Source organism: Podarcis vaucheri (assembly GCF_965113315.1).
Source record: "Podarcis vaucheri genome assembly, chromosome: 5".
Lineage (NCBI taxonomy): Eukaryota > Metazoa > Chordata > Lepidosauria > Squamata > Lacertidae > Podarcis > Podarcis vaucheri.
In genome coordinates this window covers 48,172,527-48,191,956 of record NC_138763.1, presented here as the reverse complement: position 1 = coordinate 48,191,956, position 19,430 = coordinate 48,172,527, and the positions used below count along the sequence as shown (strand labels likewise).

The following is a 19,430-nucleotide window of genomic DNA, read 5'->3' as shown; positions in this document are numbered from 1 at the left end:
GGTAGTTTTGACACGAATAAAGGTTCAGTCTTACTCACGGATCTTTTTCATCCAGATTATTCAGGAAGGGAATCGGCGCTCTCCACTAATGGCGATGCGGCTTCACCCTGCGGGCTGGGTAGCGATTCTCAGCACCGCGCTCCCCGTTGTCGTTCCGGAGCCTTTAAAAAGGCTCTTTCTGCGGTAAAGGGGGGCGCTTCGGGTGCCCACCGAATCTCCTTGTTCACAGGCTCCGTTCCTGTGATTTTAGGGGTCCCCCGCTTGCCGTAGCGGGTCAGACCCGAACTCGCAGAGCCGTCCTCTCTCCGGAGCTCGGAGAGGGAGCAGCCATTAGCGCTGGCGCCGAACCGGAAGTCCTCTGTTAATTTTTTTAAATAATAAAATCTAGGCTTCTCCTAGCTCACAAGTGATACTTAAAAAATTAGTCAGCATCGAGAGCACTACTTAAAGAACTATTATGATAACGTATTCTGGTCTCTCATGCAGCAAGCACCATGGTATCTCATCCTGTAATTTCTCTCATCAAGCTCAAATTGCCACAGACCCTCCCTTCATCAGGAGAAATCAAAGATCCCCTTTCCCTTCCATCACCATTTGGACTCAGTAGCATCATCAGTAAGAGCAGACATTACAACTGGAATATATTAATATTGGTGTAGTTTCGACTCTTTTTATCGGTACAAGGTGATTTAATGAAGCCACTGATGAGAAGGGGATGCCCTCGACTGTCATGGGGGAAAGAGCCACACCAGCCAACTCTATTTGAAGAGGAAAGCTTCTCAATATTCAAGTAGGCATGAAATTGCATAACAAATGGGAGTGATACAGAGGATTTGAGGAAGAAATGCTGGAAAGGTAGAGAGTGACAGACAGCATAAACAATCAACAAGGCAGAGACTCTGCACTCCACAGCCCTCATTTACATTTCTTCTTGTGCGCTTCAGAAACCTGAGTAAATATTTCATGCAAGCCAAAGACAAAAAGGGGTGTTTCTGGCCCAGGTCCCTGGATAACGATAATTTATTGCCTCCCCATTACATCTCTCTTTGGTTAATGGTGCAAGGATCTCCCAATTTAAAGCAGAAATGGAGTGCATCCAGATGCTGATGCCAATCCTAACTCTGATGAAGGTTGGAAGAGCTGCATTAAAAGCTCCAAATAGACTCAGACTACAGTGCTCCAGATAGGAACATAAAGCTTAGGGGTCTGGCGAGGCTCACTGGGAAGAATATAGAAGTGCTCAGGTTGCAGCCTTTTGTTCTGGCCATCAGTTAAACTGTGAGTGCAATCCTATAAAGAAGTATAGAAGCAATCTACACTTCTGTCTACTCAGATGTAAGTCCACTGACTTCCACAGAGCTTCCCCCCAGGGATGTGGACAGTGGATTGCAGTCTCCTATTCATAATCTTTCACCCAAAGCTAATTGCATAAAATCAAAAGGGGTTATATTTCCATTTTATTATTGGGTTAATTATAAGGCACCCAGTGTATGGAAATTTAGGCACTCTCCCTTTTTATCCTTTCTGTGATCCATCTCCCACTTCATTTGGGTAAGGCATTTCACCTGAGCTGGTCAGACAATCTGAGGGACTGCAGAGCTTCCTTGCTCCCAAAGCTTGTCATTAGCTCAGTGAATTGTATTCAGATTAAGTTAGTTGAACCTGGGTCTCATTGAAATCAGTGGGACAAGATAGGCATGCCTTAGATCTCACCGGTTTCAGTGGGAACCTGCAGAAAACATAGTCAGATCCAAGGCTGAGAAGTCTTGAGCAATTGTCCATCACTGTTGTATATTTGCTTGGCCTCTTTCATAGGGAATGCACAGATGATCAATTCCACAGAGTAGCAGGAAACTACTCAGGCCCTAAAGAAGCCAGACTATCCTCCACCAGGGCCAAGGCTTTTTCAGTGATGGCTCCAACCTAGTGGAATGTTCTGTCCCATGAGACTAGGGCCCTGCAGGACTTGATCTCCTTCTGCAGGGCCTGTAAGACAGAGCTATTCCACCTGGCCTTCAATTTGAATTACCGTAGCCTGATCCTCTATTCCCTTTCCCCTTTCCTTGTCTATGAAGAAACCCTTCTGGGACCCCACATTTGAACTCTTCCCTGGTCTCCTTGCTGGGCCTAGTAGCACCACCTTGGCCAGTTAGCCCTGGTGATCATTTGATGTTTACTGACTGGGTTCCCCCCATGACCCCTGAATTTTTGAATTTTATTGACATTGATGCTGCATTTATGTTGTATTTTATGCTGTTTTTAAGTTGCATTTTAATCAATGTTTTATATCTGCTGTTAGCCACCCTGAGACCAGTTTTTAGAAGGGGAAGGGCAGGGTATAAATAAAAAATTATTATATTAATTATTATTTTCCTCTTCCTACTACATACTTGTAATAAGGAGAAAGAGAGCCTCACTTTGCACAACCTTGCTGAAGGAAGAGAAAGTCTATGAATTTAACTACCGGCAACCCTCAACACAACAGAAGAATGTTATTATAGCGTTAGAGGCAGACAGTGGTTTTTTCAAGATGTTGTTGTACCATGTTAAAGAGCTACACACCTATATGGATGTGAAAACCCTACCTTTTCACATATGAAAAAGAAAACTATGAAAAGCATTTCAAATGTGGGCTTATAAAGTGGGATGTGGGTGGATGTGAGTGTGGACATATTCATTGTCACGGACGCTACCAGGTAGATGTCTGCAAGTGTCACTCCAAAGCATATGCCCATCTATCACAGCCGCTCTTGTCATTTTGATTGTTACAGAGCACTTCTTGAAGTGCTGCAGAACCCTGTGAAAAGAGTTTTGAATAAAAACCATGGCAGGAATGTCTCTATGGGCAACAATAGCTCTTTAACAGCATTTCTAAGTTTCTAAACACTGCCACCTGTACATAGCTATAGTGCACCTTCATCTCTCCTGATCTCAACTTGAGTTTCCCATACAGCCACAGTATACTAAGAGAATTTGGAAACAAGTGGTCTTCTATTTTGGCTGGGGTTGGACTCTTCCCTCATATTCCACTTCCCTGATTTTGTATGCTTATTCCCAAGGTTTTACTCCAGATTCTACCTGGTGTAAATCAACTGTGTCTACACTCTTCCTAGACCATTAGGCTACATTTCATGTGGGTGACTACATTAGACTACATTTCACGAGTGGTTCTGCACTCCCCAGAGATTTTTGGGGATACAATCAATATCACACACCCACACACCCCATTGGCAGGACTGCCTATTTCTTTCTGTTTTCAAATGGGCAGATTGTGGGATAATGCAGAATCAATCTGCAATGAGCTTTTGTTTTCAGAATGAAACAAGTTCTTCAAGAAGCACTTTTCAGGGGCCAAAAAATATGCACTAAACCAAGATTGTATGTGGAGTATGCAGAAAAAAACAAGTAGAAAGTCTCAATTGAATCTAGAATTAAATGTGGTGTGTACACAGAAAGAGCCTCTCAGAAACTTAGGGAGTCCCTAATCTGCTTCAAGATGCCTTATTAATAGTATGATCTGACACAGAAACATGAGAACCTTCACAAATCACCTCAATTTGCCACCTAATTCAAGGTAAACACAGAGCCGATTAAGGCACACACGCACACACTTTCATAAAGTGATCATTCTCACACCTGTGAGATCTTCATATGTCCCTCAATCTTACTTATTTATCTGATGTTTATTTAATGTTCCAAATAATAAACATAAAAATGTTCTGTACCATTAATTTCAAATGAGAGACAGAGATAAGTACCTCTAAGATACCTCATTTAATCCGTTGGCTTTTTTAAACTTAGAGTAATTAGCAACAATTAATTCCAGCCCCAAGTGTTCTGTTTCCAGTAGATGCCAATTGCAGGCAGATGAATGATCAGCCCACACAGAGCATCTCATCACAAACTGACTGGCATTCTTTGCATGACTTCAGAAGCAAAGCTGGCAGCTCTCTTTTCACATTCACTAGCCCTGAAGTTTGAGGGAAAGCCTGGGTATTTCTAAGTCCAACTCTGATCTGAATATGTCATCACCTTCATCTCTTTAGCAGTGTGACAGTCACAGAAAAAATAACTTTCAGCTCTGTCACTGTCTCTGTTCTTAGTCCTCAGAACCTCTACAACAAACCCATCAACAAATGCTAAATTCTCCTTTATAAGCACTGAAATACAGAAAACAAAAAGCCAAACCCCTTAGTTGTACTGTCAGACCTCCCAACGTTCTCTGCTTTCAAGTGTCTGATCCACTTTTGCTTTCAAATATGACTTACTCTTTAACTCATTGTTCTAGCCACATGCTATATCCAAAGGTGCTACTTTTAAAATCCTCTATTCGATCCTGCTGCCTTCAGCTCTGCTGACTCTAATTAATGGTAAAGAACTTCTGTCTGCCCAGAGCTCTTGACTCTCTTGCACACGGTTCGTGCCATATCTTAGACTCCTGCTTTTCACTAGTCATTCCTTTCCTTGACCCCTTTCTCTTCTACGGTTAGTTGCATCTTTCACCTACACCTCTCTCGAGTTCCTGTATTTCATTACTGGACCTACTTTTCCATTTCTTTAATCTATCTGCTTCTAGAATCCCTGCTTCTTAGCTTTCTTTTCAAAAGAAACTTCTTCCCATCCAGCTGCCAGTCCCTCATCATTCCCTACCCAGCTCTTTCTGAATCACAGGCAGCTCTTCCCCTTCCCTCACAGAAACACTCTGTGGCTGACAACTTCATTATTGGATCAGCTGAACTTTCATAGACTACAGGCAAAACAATTGATATTAGAAAATTAACCCTAAAACCCTTTAGTTCATTGCTGTACCATATTGCCAGCTATTAAGAACTGATGTAGACAAATCACTATGTTTTCCTAGCTAAAACTTAAAAAGAAAAAGGTTTATGCAGCAACAACTATTGACAGAGCACTATCCTGGAAGGCATAAATTCAGACGTCTCTCTCAGTGCTCTTATTTCCCCAATATTCTGGCTAATTATTTCCCAACAAATTCTGACTTTTGCAGCCACCGAGTAGAACTAGGTTGCCTGAAGGATCCATCCAACAAGTATCAGAACATACCCACCATAAACTTACTGACTATACACACACACATTTATGAGACTGCTTAATAAAAACTATAATCTGTGTGTTTACTGATCCAGCTATGAAAAGTATCTGCTCCAAAAAATGAAGAGTCCATTGCCCAATCAAGACTTAGTACATCTCAAATCTCAAAAATCAGGGGTGAGGAAAACAAGTGTTCATTCCATATTTTGGCAACTGTTACTTTACAACGGGTCATAGAATCATAGAGTTGGAAGGGACCCTGAGAATCAACCCCTGCAATGCAGGAATATGCAGCTATCCCATGCGGGGATCAAACTTGAAACCTTGACATTACCAGCACCCAACAATGAAGGACCAGCAGAGACAAAACAGGAACTTGTGGAAGAAAAATTAAGATGGATAAACCTATGAAAGAAGAGCTGAATAATAAAGCAAGGCATACAAATGAACTGGAATTTTCAAGAAAAAGTGATGCCAAGACAGACCAACAGATGCACAAAGAAACAGGATTAAAAGTCATTAGAGTGACAGAGAGAAAAGCAAAGATCACAGAAAAGAAGAACTGAATACAAAGGTGACAGGCAGGAGTCTATATTCTAAGTGGAATAAAGGAATGTAACGAGCCACATTTCTAAACTGTCAGTCAAATTAATAACAGCATCTACAGTCTGAATTTCCTTAGGTTCTTCCATTTGAAAGTCTAAAAAAATTCAATTTACAATGGCAAGTGAATTTCATTATAATCAGGGTGCAAACTTTTACCATTAGTGCCTGGCAGGTAAAAGGTAAAACTGTTTTCCTTGAAGTAGAATGAATTGATGCAAATGACAATTCAATGGTTTACAAAAAGAAAAAAACCTTCAGCATAAATATCTGGCGGAATCAGGCATAGAGGGTGGATGCAGATTAACATTTAAAGGTCCCGAAAGACATCCCTGCCCTTAGACCAATATCAAACATAAAATCTGTAAAACCATTTCCATGTTTGCATGTGTTCATATTTCTGTTCAACTAAGTTTTTTCCAAAAAATAGTGCTTGGCATGAAAAACAAAACTCACAAAGGAGTTGATATTGTGCATGCAGCTTCAGCGTGATCTGCAAATTTGGATTCTACAAACCCATACCTGAATGAAAATGTACTCATCCTGGACGACGAGAGAGCTTGTGTCAATAGAATGCAAAAAAGGTCCGCTTTTGGTGGTCTCTGAACATTCTTGAATCCTACAGGTTATATAATGGGCATCTGTAATGGGAATAAGAAGAATGTATGTTAAAATATTTTCTGATAGTTTTTTATGAGTTGATGTTAAGCAAACACTCAGACCAAAGAATCTGACTCATCTTTCACCACTGACAGCCTTGAGTTCAAAACCTTATAGGCACAGCCTAGGAATCCTCCCTGGTGAACTATGAGCATTATTTGGAAAACAAAGACGTTTCCCAATATATTCCTTCGCCTACATTCCCTGGAATGTAGATTCTTGTAGCCTGCTCTCCTAGATCCCGATCAGCTTTGGCTTTCCTACGACCCCCCTGGGCTACTATTCCTGTTCCGGGTACATATAATCCAGTTTCAGTCTACCTGTCCAGCATCCTTTATCATACTCCTGGACTTCATACTGCCATTATAATCAACCTACATGAACTGGTTCCTTTGCTACACTTTTCTTATACTCCACAAGGCCTCGGGTATATTTGTTACTAAAAATGCATGATAGGAAACAGTTCAAGAAATGATTAATAAATGGCGTCAGCATTGCTTACACCTAGGCAATATGTAAAGACCTGGGCCATGTCCATGTAAATGTCCTGGTCCATGAAGGCAACCCTGTTTAAGGAAGCTTTTAATGTTTGGTGCATTACTGTATTTTAATATTTTGTTGGAAGCCGCCCAGAGTGGCTGGGAAAGCCCAGCCAGATGGGCGGGGTATAAATAATAATAATAATAATAATAATAATAATAATAATAATAATTATTATTATTATTATTATTATTATTATTATTATTATTATCCAAAGTCCATCCTTCTTAGCTGTGTGAAAAGTATCAACTATGACATAAGCAGCAGTAGCTTTCTTTTTGAATGAAAACCTATCTCCTCTTCAGGTAAGTTGGATTCATGTATTCATGTATCTATTCAAATCTTGGACAAAACTGGCAAGCTTTGGATTGGTCAGTATCAATATGTGGTGATCGTTCACTAACCTTTTCCTATGCCCTGCATTTTGCCACACAGCCTTTCATTTTATCCAACAAGGTAGATAATCGGCGACTACTGTGTACCAAAGCAAAAGGTGCACAATAAGCAGGAATGAAAAATAGAGAAGGCAAACAGATGCAAATAAAGTACATGTGTTGACATGACAACCAACTGCTGCCTATTGGGAAACGTGTCATTTTGAATGCATTACACCAATAATTAAATGTATAGAAAAAGGTCACCTGCTTGATATTCACAGGGAGATAAAAGAGGTTCTCTTTAATCTGCCTTTATTTGTGACTTTGCTTCTTAGTCTGTCTTATTTATTTTACAAAAGAGTGTATGTGGAACATAGAAACAAAGCATCTTCAACCCTAGATGAGTTTAGATATAAAACATAAGTTCAATTTTGGTTCTGCTTTGTGGCACAGATATTACAACATGAAGGTCCCCCGAAAATTAAACAAAAATTCTTACGAAAATTAAGGAATAAAAGTAACTTCATCTAATAAATAGCCACATTGTAGAAGGATGCTTTTAGAAAACATAGTGACAAAGTGAAAAGAGATAATGCATTCAGGGCTCAACTAATGAATTACAGTACATGTTTTCTCAACATAAGGAAAAGCTCATGGAAAAATACGAAGTGTTGTATTAAATGTAACACACAGCTAAATCCAGTCTCCTCCCCATTCATGCCCCATATGAATTTCCCTGTCCAAAGTAGATTTGGGGATGGTCTAGAGTACATAGGGGGACAGATGAGCAGGAGGAAATTTCTTTGCATTAGCTCTAACCCTTATACTACCGCCAATATTTTGTTGAATACCACCCCAAGAGTGGGAGTGGTCTTATCCCAGTGCATAGAAATCCAGGAATGGCAAATCAGACATGTTTAATACAGCTATGCTGAAACTGCTTTTAGAGTTAAGAGAGAAAAGAAGACTGACCCTTGGGAAATCTGAAACTTTCATACTACTGGAACATTTAATACCACAGAAAAATTAATGTTCAGGAAAATAACAAAATACATTGAGCATGCAATGTTCTGACAGAATTTGAAAACCACTAAACTGGATTGAAATGATTATGCAGTAAGTGGCAAGTGTCTGGATTCTCCATCTAATATATTTGTTAACAGAGGATGCTGTTGTTGTTGTTTAGTCGTGTCCGACTCTTCGTGACCCCATGGACCAGAGCAGGCCAGGCACTCCTGTCTTCCACTGCCTCCCGCAGTTTGGTCAGAATCATGTTGGTAGCTTTGAGAACACTGTCCAACCATCTCGTCCTCTGTCGTCCCCTTCTCCTTCTGCCCTCAATCTTTCCCAACATCAGGGTCTTTTCCAGGGAGTCTTCTCTTCTCATGAGGTGGACAAAGCATTGGAGCCTCAGCTTCACAATCTGTCCTTCCAGTGAGCACCCAGGGCTGATTTCCTTCAGAATGGATAGGTTTGATCTTCTTGCAGTCCATGGGACTCTCAAGAGTCTCCTCCAGCACCATAATTCAAAAGCATCAATTCTTCGGCGATCAGCCTTCTTTATGGTCCAGCTTTCACTTCCATACATCACAACTGGGAAAACCATAGCTTTTACTATATGGACCTTTGTTGGCAAGGTGATGTCTCTACTGTTTAAAATGCTGTCTAGGTTTGTCAGTGCTTTTCTCCAAAGAAGCAGGCGTCTTTTAATTTCGTGACTGCTATTCACCATCTGCAGTGATCATGGAGCCCAAGAAACTAAAATCTCTCACTGCCTCCATTTCTTCCCCTTCTATTTGCCTGAAGGTGATGGGACCAGTGGCCATGATCTTCATTTTTTTGATGTTGAGCTTCAGACCATATTTTGTGCTCTCCACTTTCACCCTCAATAAAAGGTTCTTTAATTCCTCCTCTCTTTATGCCATCAAGGTTGTGTCATCTGCATATCTGAGGTTGTTGATATTTCTTCCGGCAATCTTAATTCCGGCTTGGGAGTCATCCAGTCCAGGCTTTCACATGATTAATTTGAAAGAGGATACAAGACTTTATTTCAACCAGGGACACCTTATTCTTGGAATGTTGATGATTTTCACAGTCTGATATTAGAACTATACTAGTTTATCATCACCAAATCCTTTCTCCCTCTTCCTTATCATCCCAGCATTGTGATGAATGGCTTACTCTTGGTTTGATCAAGGAGCTCAGGTTATGTCCACAATCTACAAAACTCCTCCCTCCCTCCCTCCCCCCCTCAGCCTATTGGATTGTATGTCAGTATATTCAGTTTCCTGGAGAAAAGCCATCCCACACAGTTCTCATTTATGAATTCTTGGCCATGAACTGCAGATTAAGTCATCCCCTTGCTGCAGTTGCCTGAAGTTAAAATTTTAACTGCTTAGTCTTCTGAGTTTATAAAGTCCCAATTGAGGATTGCACTTTACATTTGGGGAACACGTGAGTTTTGAAGCAGGCTAATCCACCTCAGGACCACTGGCCAAGGCAAGTTTTCAGGCAAGTGAGAAAATGCACAGAATCAAAGGTGCTAACAAGATCATTCTAACCTTTTTAAGCCTTTTGATTGCTCTTGAACTCGAGTAGGGGATGCTACTCTTTCCTATACAGCATGTAAGGTTGAAGCAAGGATAATCTAGTAGCTGTGTGTCCTGTTGGGGGTTGCACAGTGCAATCATTGATTCAAAGGCCACATGGGATGTAAACACATAAATAAACTCCTCTCAGCTTGAATTGGAATCAAGTTGGCAACTGGAGCATAATTGGACAAAAAATTTTTTGCAGGGGGGTGGAGTTTGGATTTCAAGCATTCTTGGCTTGTACGTTTTCAGTGACACATTCATATTCTCGGGATACTTTTCTAAGCCATATTTATATTGCTATAATTCCACTTGGTAAATGCACTGTGGGAATGGAGGAAAGCAACGTGTTGCCTACTGCCTACAGCTTGTTCATTCAGCACCAAGCTGTGAGACTTCTCTCTTCACCCCATGAACAAGCAAAGGCAGCAGGGCAGCAACCACTGAACAAAACACACAAGATCCTTTTCTCGTGCAAAGTAAAAGGAGCTTTGAACGTCTTCCTTCCCACGTACAGGCTCTCCCCCACACACAAACACTTCCCCCCCCCATTATCTAGACTAGGGTGTGGTACAAAGGAACATGATGCCAAGTCGTAGCAGATCTTGTCAGGCTACAGTGCATGCACAGCCTTGGAACCACATACCCTCCTCCTTGAGTTCCATGAAGGAAGAAAGGAGAAATATGAATGCAAGGAATTAAGACAAAAATCAATTGCCCAGCTGACCTCCCCACACCCCAAACCAGGCTGTAAATGGATAATGCATTTTTAATTATTATGATGCCAAGTGTGTGTGTTTTTTCCTGTGAGTGATGTTCCCATCTTTAAAACATCTAGTCCTGCCATCCCCAACCTAGTGCTCTTCTGATTTGTCCCACGCTAAGGGGTTACAGTAACCAATGCCAGAGTATAGGTGTCAACAGTGGTTGCTGGCTTCCAGAAGGATGAGTGCAGGCTGAGCAAGCACATAATTATCCTATAAGCATGTTATATTTTCAGTCTAAATAACAAGCACAGGAATAATTCCCAGGCTAGAAAACTCACTCCTCTGATTTCACTGAGGCATTACAAGCTGGGGGAAATTCTTTTTTCCAGCCTATTGTGTTGAACCTAAGAGGCATCACACTATACACATCTGTTCTTAAAAAGTTATCCTTTTGAGGTGAAAAGCTGAAAGCAGAGTTCAATTGTCAAACTTTAATTTGAGTTGGGTCTGAACAGGCTATCAGCCCAGGAATCATCATTTAATGCCACAACTCAGGGCATCTTCCTAACATGCAAGAATCTGAAGGTGTGTGTGTGTTGTAAGCATGGTGTTTCTCCACACAAACAGAAAATTATTGCTCCAAATTTTTCATATGAATTCAAATTCAAAGTACCTTTCAAGAAACATGCTTAAAGGCAACCATTTCAATTTTATGCTTTGTATGAAAATATACAAAGCTTCTGCTAGGGATCTTGACGGACAAAAGGAATTCACTAACTGCATATCATCTGTTCAAGTATTTGGCTCCTTATTTTTGCTGAAACAAAACTGATCCAGCTAGTCATTTGGAATTGAAACTTCTTATTTAAGAAATGTCTGCCACCATAGTATCACATACCATTTCAAGGAAACTCTCAGTTGCTTCTAAAACATTTGACAGTCAGCTATTGGGTGGGTGGGGGGGGAGAGAAGAATATACTCCACAACAGGGAGGTTGTTTACTAGCAATACTGTGTGTCATGTGCATCAAAAATTCCTTCAACCTGGGATGCTGCCCTTGCAGTGTTGTAATTGAAAGGATGGGAAGCTTCGCACACTCTAGGAAGATCTCACAAACATTGTAGCCCAAGGGGCTGAGGCTTACAAGAGTGTGTGTAGAGAGGTATTTGGACCCTGGTTTCCTAATAATTTCTCAAGGAGAACAGCAGTGTTTGAATATAGAATTGAGCTAGGAGGAAATGAATGGAGTGGAAGTGAGGGGAATTATGAGTGTGCCAAGTCTAATATGAAATTGTTTTATAGGTGTTTTTAATTGTTAAATTGTTTTGAAATGTTTCCTAGGAATCTATCAATAAATGGAATGGAATCAACTGATCAATCAATCTGAATTGAGAGGGGATGAAGATTTGCAAACCCTAACTGCACCAGAAGTCTCATTTAGTTATCCAGCTATGTCAGTTGTCCATTTTCAACAGTTGCCCTCCTATAGCCCTAAAGCCTGAACTACAAGAAGAAAGCAAGAATTCAGGCATTCATTGTGACAGGTGGGATGGCATTCTGGTGTGAGCTTTGTAAATCTCTAAATCCTGGCAGAACAAACTTTCAAAGAGAGTCATATGTATAGAGGAAAAGTCATTATGAAAGCGTAAAGATAAAATCAGAGGTTCTCACAGATTTGATCAGTTAGAGGCCTCACACTGGTTAGGGAAAAATTTAGCACAAGCTTCACTGACATTTAGAAGTGAATGCAATTTTATGTTTTGGGTTTGAATTTTTAATGTTTATGTGCCATTAAAAATGAAAATTACATTTCAGGATGTTGAACAGCAAAACAAAGCATCTTTGTGAGGTGTTTTGTGGAGGGAGCTCTCCATATGGAGAATCATTTTCACAGATGCAATTGTAGTTCTTCTGCCCATTACAATACTCCAGACACAACAGATCTAACTCATGGATTTTTTAAACAATGATAGTACTGAAGTATTGAGAATAATTCAAACTGATTTAACATGTTTAAACCAGACCACACTTTCAATTACAATATTGGGATAAATAATCACTTTTATGGGTGAGTGCTTTTTCTTCCTGCTGACTGAAAGAATCAAAGCCAATTGATCAATAACAGAGAAAACCCCTAAGTCCTTGAGAATACAAGGATTTTCCCAAAGCATGAAATGGCAAATACCACTTCCTAGGCTAATTACACATGGCACTATTTCCTCTTGAGATGGTGAGCAGGCTGGTGCTCACCCCAAACATGAATTTGGTCTTATGAGCAACCAAAAGGCTGGAAAGGATAATACTGGCCTCATTTTTCACTGACTATCATGGTGGTTGTGACTCAGCTCCTATGCTGTTGTGCAGAAAAAAACTTGGCAACTAACATTGTGCTTTACTTCCTGCTGGTCTTTAACAGAGCCCTCTGCCACCTGCAATTCCACAAAATGAGCCTTTTGTGGGGTTGCCTTGGGTGAGGATGATGGGGTAGGTGGTGGAGGAAAGCAGGTTGTGTGAGCAGAATCCAGGAGGAAGGTCTCCTCTTTACAGACTGTGCTTTCTTCAGTCATGCAAACAAGAATTCAATTGGGACACTTGCAGGGTCAACCCCCTCCCCTGTGTGGAATTTATGTCCAATCCTTTATTTCTTCAGAACCACGTGGAATGAAAAAGTCTGTGCAATCGTGAGAATCCCTGTTGTTATGTAACTGAAACCTTACAGGGGTGGGTTTAGAATGGGGGGGGAGAGAGAGAGACTGGAGAAAGAGTTCAGTGCCTCCAGGTTCTCCTCAGTTCTCAAATTCTCCTCCTGAAGCTGCTTTGCTAAAAATAAAAATATCACCAAGGAACCAATAAGTGTGTTCCAATGGCTTGAGTTGTTGCCATACAAGATGGGAAGCAAATAAGGCCTTTGCTCAAAAAGATGGATGGCCAAAATGATACAGAAATCAGTAGTTTCTAGAAATGCCATATTGAAAGAAGCAAGTATTGGTACTCGAGCTATAGCTGTATCAGTGGTATAGCCTGGTGGCATATTCTGAAAATGAAGGAAGATGGTGCAGGTAACAGCAGGGAAGGAGGAGACTGGCTCCCTGGCCCAGGAAGATAGATAGATAGATAGATAGATAGATAGATAGATAGATAGATAGATAGATATAGATGATAGATAGATAGATAGATAGATAGATAGATAGATAGATAGATGATAGATAGAAAGATAGATGATAGATAGATAGATAGATGATAGATAGATAGATAGATAGATAGATAGATAGATAGATAGATAGATAGATAGATGATAGATAGATGATAGATAGATAGATAGATAGATAGATAGATAGATAGATAGATATAGACGTAGATAGACAGAGTCAACCCCCGATTTGCATGTGGGTTACGTTTGGGGTCATTGCATGCTTGTGTGAAATAGTGTGGTATTGAAACATCCCATTCTGTCCCCGCCCTGTCCCTGCCCCACACCGTCCCACCCCCATTCCACCCTTATAGTGACATCTTTTGTGAAGTTTCCAGGTCACTTCCAGGTTCAATGTGCGATCACACACGTATTGGTCACGCCTAAAATAGGGGTGGCCTATAGATTGTTGGCAGGGAGCTTTATTGGCCATATGTGCATTCTCAATCTCCCAGGCACAAGTTTTCAGTCCTGGCCAAAGAGTTTTACTCTTGCTTTCTTTCTGAGTTTAGCTGTTGTTTTTCTCCAGGAATGAAACTTGTACTCTTGGCTCCCCTTGGAGTTTAAGGATAGAAACACTCAGCAAATTGAGCCTGGCGACCCATATCTTCCCTATCAATTAGAATGCAAATCAAGAACCCAAAACAACCCAAATGAAAATGCAGTTTCTCCATCTCTGACTTTATAGACTCGGCGCAGAGACACTCACGTCCATCTGTCGTGCGAGCCTCCATGTGTACAAGGTCAGGCTCCTTGTCCAAACCCGTGACGGACCTGAGAGAGAAGAAGAAGAAGAGAAACAAATCAATCTGAAAGGCAGAATGCTGTAATAGCAAGCAGAGGTCAAGGCAGATAGGAAATGAAGAGGAGAAAAGCAGCTGGCTTCTTCCCATTTGAAACGAGCCACCCTGAGACTTGAATGGATTTAGTGCATGAAACAGCCCCATGAAAAGCAAGGTCCTTGGATTTAATACCTAGCCTAGTTCAAAAAGCACAAAGAACAATAATGCCAGAGGCTTTAGATTTAATACCATTTCATCCACCTGTGAAAGGGTCTTACCTAGAACCTGGCATGGGTTTGGCTACTGCTTACTCATTAAGAATAGATCATTCTTTGTTTCTATAAAGCCAATTACTGTATTAGATTAGCACAGGCCCTCCAGAGCTGCTTCTTTCACTCAGCTGTCACAAACAAGTGTGCAAATGTATCATAGGCAGATGTGAATGTGTGTGTTTGGGGAAGGGCACATGATTTACATGCAGTGGAAGTGAACAAGCTATGTCTTTCAGCAAACCTCCTTCACTATTGCTGAACTATTTATTGCAGGGCTAACCCTACCATTAGGCAGAGTGGGACAATTGCCTTAGGCAGCAAATGCTGGAGAGTGGGGAGCAGTGGTGATTTGTTGAAGGATAGCCTTCCCTTCACTCGCTAAGTTAGCCTGCTGCCTTCAGGTACAGTCTTCTCCCATCATCAATTTTGAAGTAAGATTCAGGTGCCAGCACAATTAGCTTCTGTACGTGGAAAAAGGGGAACACGGTGTTCTTTGTCTCAAATGGTAAAACACCTTGGGTCATTCCTGATCCATTGAAGAATGGTAATAAGGCAGAATGTTCTTCTAATTGAATTTGCAGCCACCCTGTACTCTTTGACATATAACTCATTGTTCACACAAAATGCTCCACTTCTGGCCATTATAGATGTGTGAAATTGGCCTTATTAGTTGTGCATCAATTTGGAGCTGGCTTTAGAAAAAAAATATTAATGATACTTATAATGACACAAAAAGGAGAAGTAATGCAAACACTTCATCTAATTATGACAGAGGACAATGTTTGTCGGTGGGCATGGGAGTTAATTCCCCTGTATTGTTTTGTGCTCTTTGGCATGCTTCATTTTGTACTAAAACATCAGTATTACTTTTGGTGGGGATGGGGCATATGCCCGTCTGTGTGCATTTAAGGTCATGAAACTTGGGACCATTTTAATCATACAATGAGAAAATGAGTTACATTCTACTCCAATGTGCAGCATTCGGGATTTTACAGCTGGCTAAAAGCATGAAGAACATTGCCTGAAGTTTCTCAAAAGGGTTTTTCACATCTATATCAACACACCCACAAGCACTTATAAGGGCTGGGCTCCTTTTCCAGCCCTTTTCAGGCTTTGCCCAAAAGAAGCTCAGGTGAAGGAACCCAGAGGTGGGCAGCATGAATTGTGGTGCTCCATTTTGGAATCTCCCCAGAGAACTCCATCTGTGGAATCTCCCCAGAGAACTCAACATGTCAGCTCTCCTTATCTGTAGAAAGATGAGGAGATGAGCACCACTGATGTCACTAAACCTCAACTGTGCTGGATCTGGAATAGGAATTTGCCTAGCTCATAGTGCTTTAATATACTTGTAACAGGTGGCTAGGGATAGAAGGATCTGCCAATTTTCATTCTCTGAGTTTCTCATTTTTCAATCCTGTATTCACTTCTCCACATTTCTGCAGCAATTTTCATTTAAAAAAAAAAAATCCTCATGAAAACTCAGGATTTTTGTGTGAATTTTTCCTAATAAACACATTCTTTTTGAATGCACGTTTGGCTAATGTGCACATTTCCGCAAGCAATTTCCCACTAACATGTTTTTGTCCTACTAAATTCATTTCTGTAAACATTGTTTGGAGAGCTGCATTGAAAAATTTAGATAAGTGCAAATTTCGAAGGATGTCTGTGTTTCAGTTGTCATTTCATTTTGGAAAGTATGAATTTGATTTGGCTTTAAATGTGGACTGAGTCTAATTTCTCCCTCATCCCTACTGGTGACAACCAAAAGAATCAAATGGGGGAAGTTAGCCATTACCAGCCCCCACTAGGGTCTACAAAGTTGAGGAGAAAGATGGAATGGAAAGCAAGAGAACTAATTTGGAGGAGACACTACATCAGATTCCCAGCCCCAAATACACTAAAAACAGAATTGAATTACTGCAGCTAGCTTTAAAAGCAACAATTTCTCCTTTATTTTGAATGACAACCGGGTCATCGTTTTAAATATTTAATGGATTATAAAAAAGCTAGAAGCTACTAGCCATGAAGATGTTAAATATTATGAGTACTGGAGAAGACGGTAGCAAAGAAGTATGTTGTTTTCTCAGCAGGACACTATTTAGAGAAAGAGGCTAGCTGGTCAAGACAGATCATCCTGTGGCCAGTAAGATCTGACAGCTTCTGGAGTAGGCAGTTTGAGATGGTCTAGTGCTAAGCAAAACTAGTTTTGCCAGCTGTTAAGGTATTTAAGGCAAAAGGAGTCAGCCTCTGGTTAAAACCACTAACAATGTCTTCTCCACAAGCTCCAGTGAAATGAATGCAAATAGGGCTCTTTCACTCCTGTTCCTGTTAGACAGAAGAAGAATTTCCCAATGGGCTGCATTCTCTGGAGCAGGCATCTAAGCTAATGGCAGAATAAAACTGCTTCCTTAAACAGCCATGCAGATCCGTCTGATGCAGCAGAGCTTGTTTGTGCAGGACAATTGAGCTCCACAAGCCAAAGTTAAGTATGTTTAGTGTCAACAAAGGACTTGTGTTACATGCTTACATCTTTCCCATTGACAGAAAAGGATACTTAAGAAGTGCTTCGCTTTGAAGTATGCCCCATATGATGAGTTCAAGCAGTAGCACAGCTGCCCAGGAAGATCCAAGTCACGTTAAAGCTCGAATGGAATAATTACTGGCAGGGTTTTTCAATTGAAATATATAGCAGTCAGCAATTTTTCAATGGAAATCGTGGACAAAAATGGTGAAACCCTGTAGTGTTAAGCGGTTTTTTTATTATGGTTTTGTGTGTGGATATTGTAGCCTCTATGCTGTTTCAAAAACTTCTTTTTCCAGTTTCTGAAGCATCTATACTGTATTGTTCCTGTGGTAGTCAATGCTTTGCTGCTATCAGGGTTCTCCCCCAAGTAGAAATGTTGAAGAATTCCCACAAAAACAGGAGCAGAACAAATAATATTGTGCTTTCTTACCTTCCTACCCGCAAGTCTCTCCACCTTAGTATAATTACTTTGCTTCCCACCCCACTCCATTGTTCCTTGGTCCTCACACAACTCCTTAGCCAGTGTGGTGTAGTGGTTAAGAGTGGTAGACTCATAATCTGGGGAACCGGGTTTGTGTCCCCGCTCCTCCACATGCAGCTGCTGGGTGACCTTGGGCCAGTCACACTTCTCTGAAGTCTCTCAGCCCCACTCACCTCACAGAGTGTTTGTTGAGAGGGAGGAAGGGAAAGGAGAATGTTAGCCGCTTTGAGACTCCTTAGGGTAGTGATAAAACGGGATATCAAATCCAAACTCCTCCTCTTCTTCTTAGCCAAATGTCCACCCAGGAAAGTTGTGCCCACAAGGGAACCAGCCTCCTCACACCTTAAGTAGCCCTCCTCTTACCAGGCACATCTTGCCCCTAAGGGGCTATAGGTGTGTAGCCACACACCCCACACACCCAAATAAAATACAGGATAAAAAGAGATAAATAAGTAAAACAAAACAGCAAAGCAACAACCCCCCTTCCAGTTGCTGTCGCTTGCTTCCATGTCTCTCTCTCCCGGATGGCTTGAGGGGGGCTGCCACATGGTCTCCTGAGTTCCTGCTGGGACCCTCCCCAGCGTCTTCCTCCTCAGACCAGGTACAGAGCACAGGGTGTTCCATGAAAACAACCTCTGGATGACCAAATGTTTCCCACAACTGCCTTAGAATCCAAGCCGTTTTTAAACTTACCAAGTAAAACTACTAGTGTAGAAACAATTGTTGTACACACACACACATATACAGAGAGTGTGTGTGTGTACAACAATTGTTTCTACACTAGTAGTTTTACTACTAGAGTGTGTGTGTGTGTGTGTGTGTGTGTATTGTTACTGTGAGATTCAGACAACTGAAAATGTAAAGCATTATCTTTTGGAACAGTCATTTGGAATATGCATTTTATGAAGAACTAGCTGATGAATTAATCTCTCCTACATCAAAGGACAGCCAAAGATGATAGCATAATTAAATTGGTGTCTACATTTTTTGCAGTTGGCAAAAATACACAAACAGACTGAAATCTGAAGAAGGCACCTAGAGTATTGATATACCAGCTTATTGACTGAGGAAGTTAGTGATGAATTAGAGAGAGAGAGAGAGAGAGAGAGAGAGAGAGAGAGAGAGAAATAATTATGTTATGTTCAGGTTTTGTTAACATTGCCTGAGTATTTTATCATATGTTCCAGCTGGCAGTTTCTTTAATATAAAAACTTCTGCTAAAGTACACTAGTTAATATAGTGGCTATCATGATCATTATTAAATTTATATACCAATTTATATACCAACATAGCACAGCTGGTTATAGGAAGCAGATGACTCTCTTGCTAGAACAGCTCTACTGCCTACTGATCTATTTCCAGGCACAATTCAAACTGCTGGTTATGGCCTGTATATCATTTTACTTCTATCAATGTTTAATTGTATTTTAATGATAGATTTTCTATGTTTTTAGTAATTTTTGTTTTTATCTGTAAACTGCCTTAATTCCTGTCAAGGAAAAGGATGGGGTATAAATAAACATATAATATTAATAATAATACCACTTGGGCTTCAACTCCCAAGATTGGCACCATAGCCCCAATCTAGTAATTATCAGCACATGGGGGGAAAATACACATAGTTTTTTTGCAATAGGAAGACCTCATCCTA

General features: G+C 40.8%; 1 protein-coding gene across 1 annotated transcript in view; it reads right to left on the bottom strand.

The window, feature by feature from the left end:
• SORCS3 (sortilin related VPS10 domain containing receptor 3) overlaps positions 1–19,430 on the bottom strand; it is a 413,753-nt gene that overhangs the window by 111,091 nt on the left and 283,232 nt on the right. Inside the window, exons 6-7 of the mRNA XM_082225230.1 lie at positions 14,430–14,494; positions 6,178–6,296 (exon numbers count right to left, since the gene is read on the bottom strand). Of these exons, the coding sequence (XP_082081356.1) occupies positions 6,178–6,296; positions 14,430–14,494 (184 nt within the window). The remainder of the gene's footprint in view (positions 1–6,177; positions 6,297–14,429; positions 14,495–19,430) is intronic.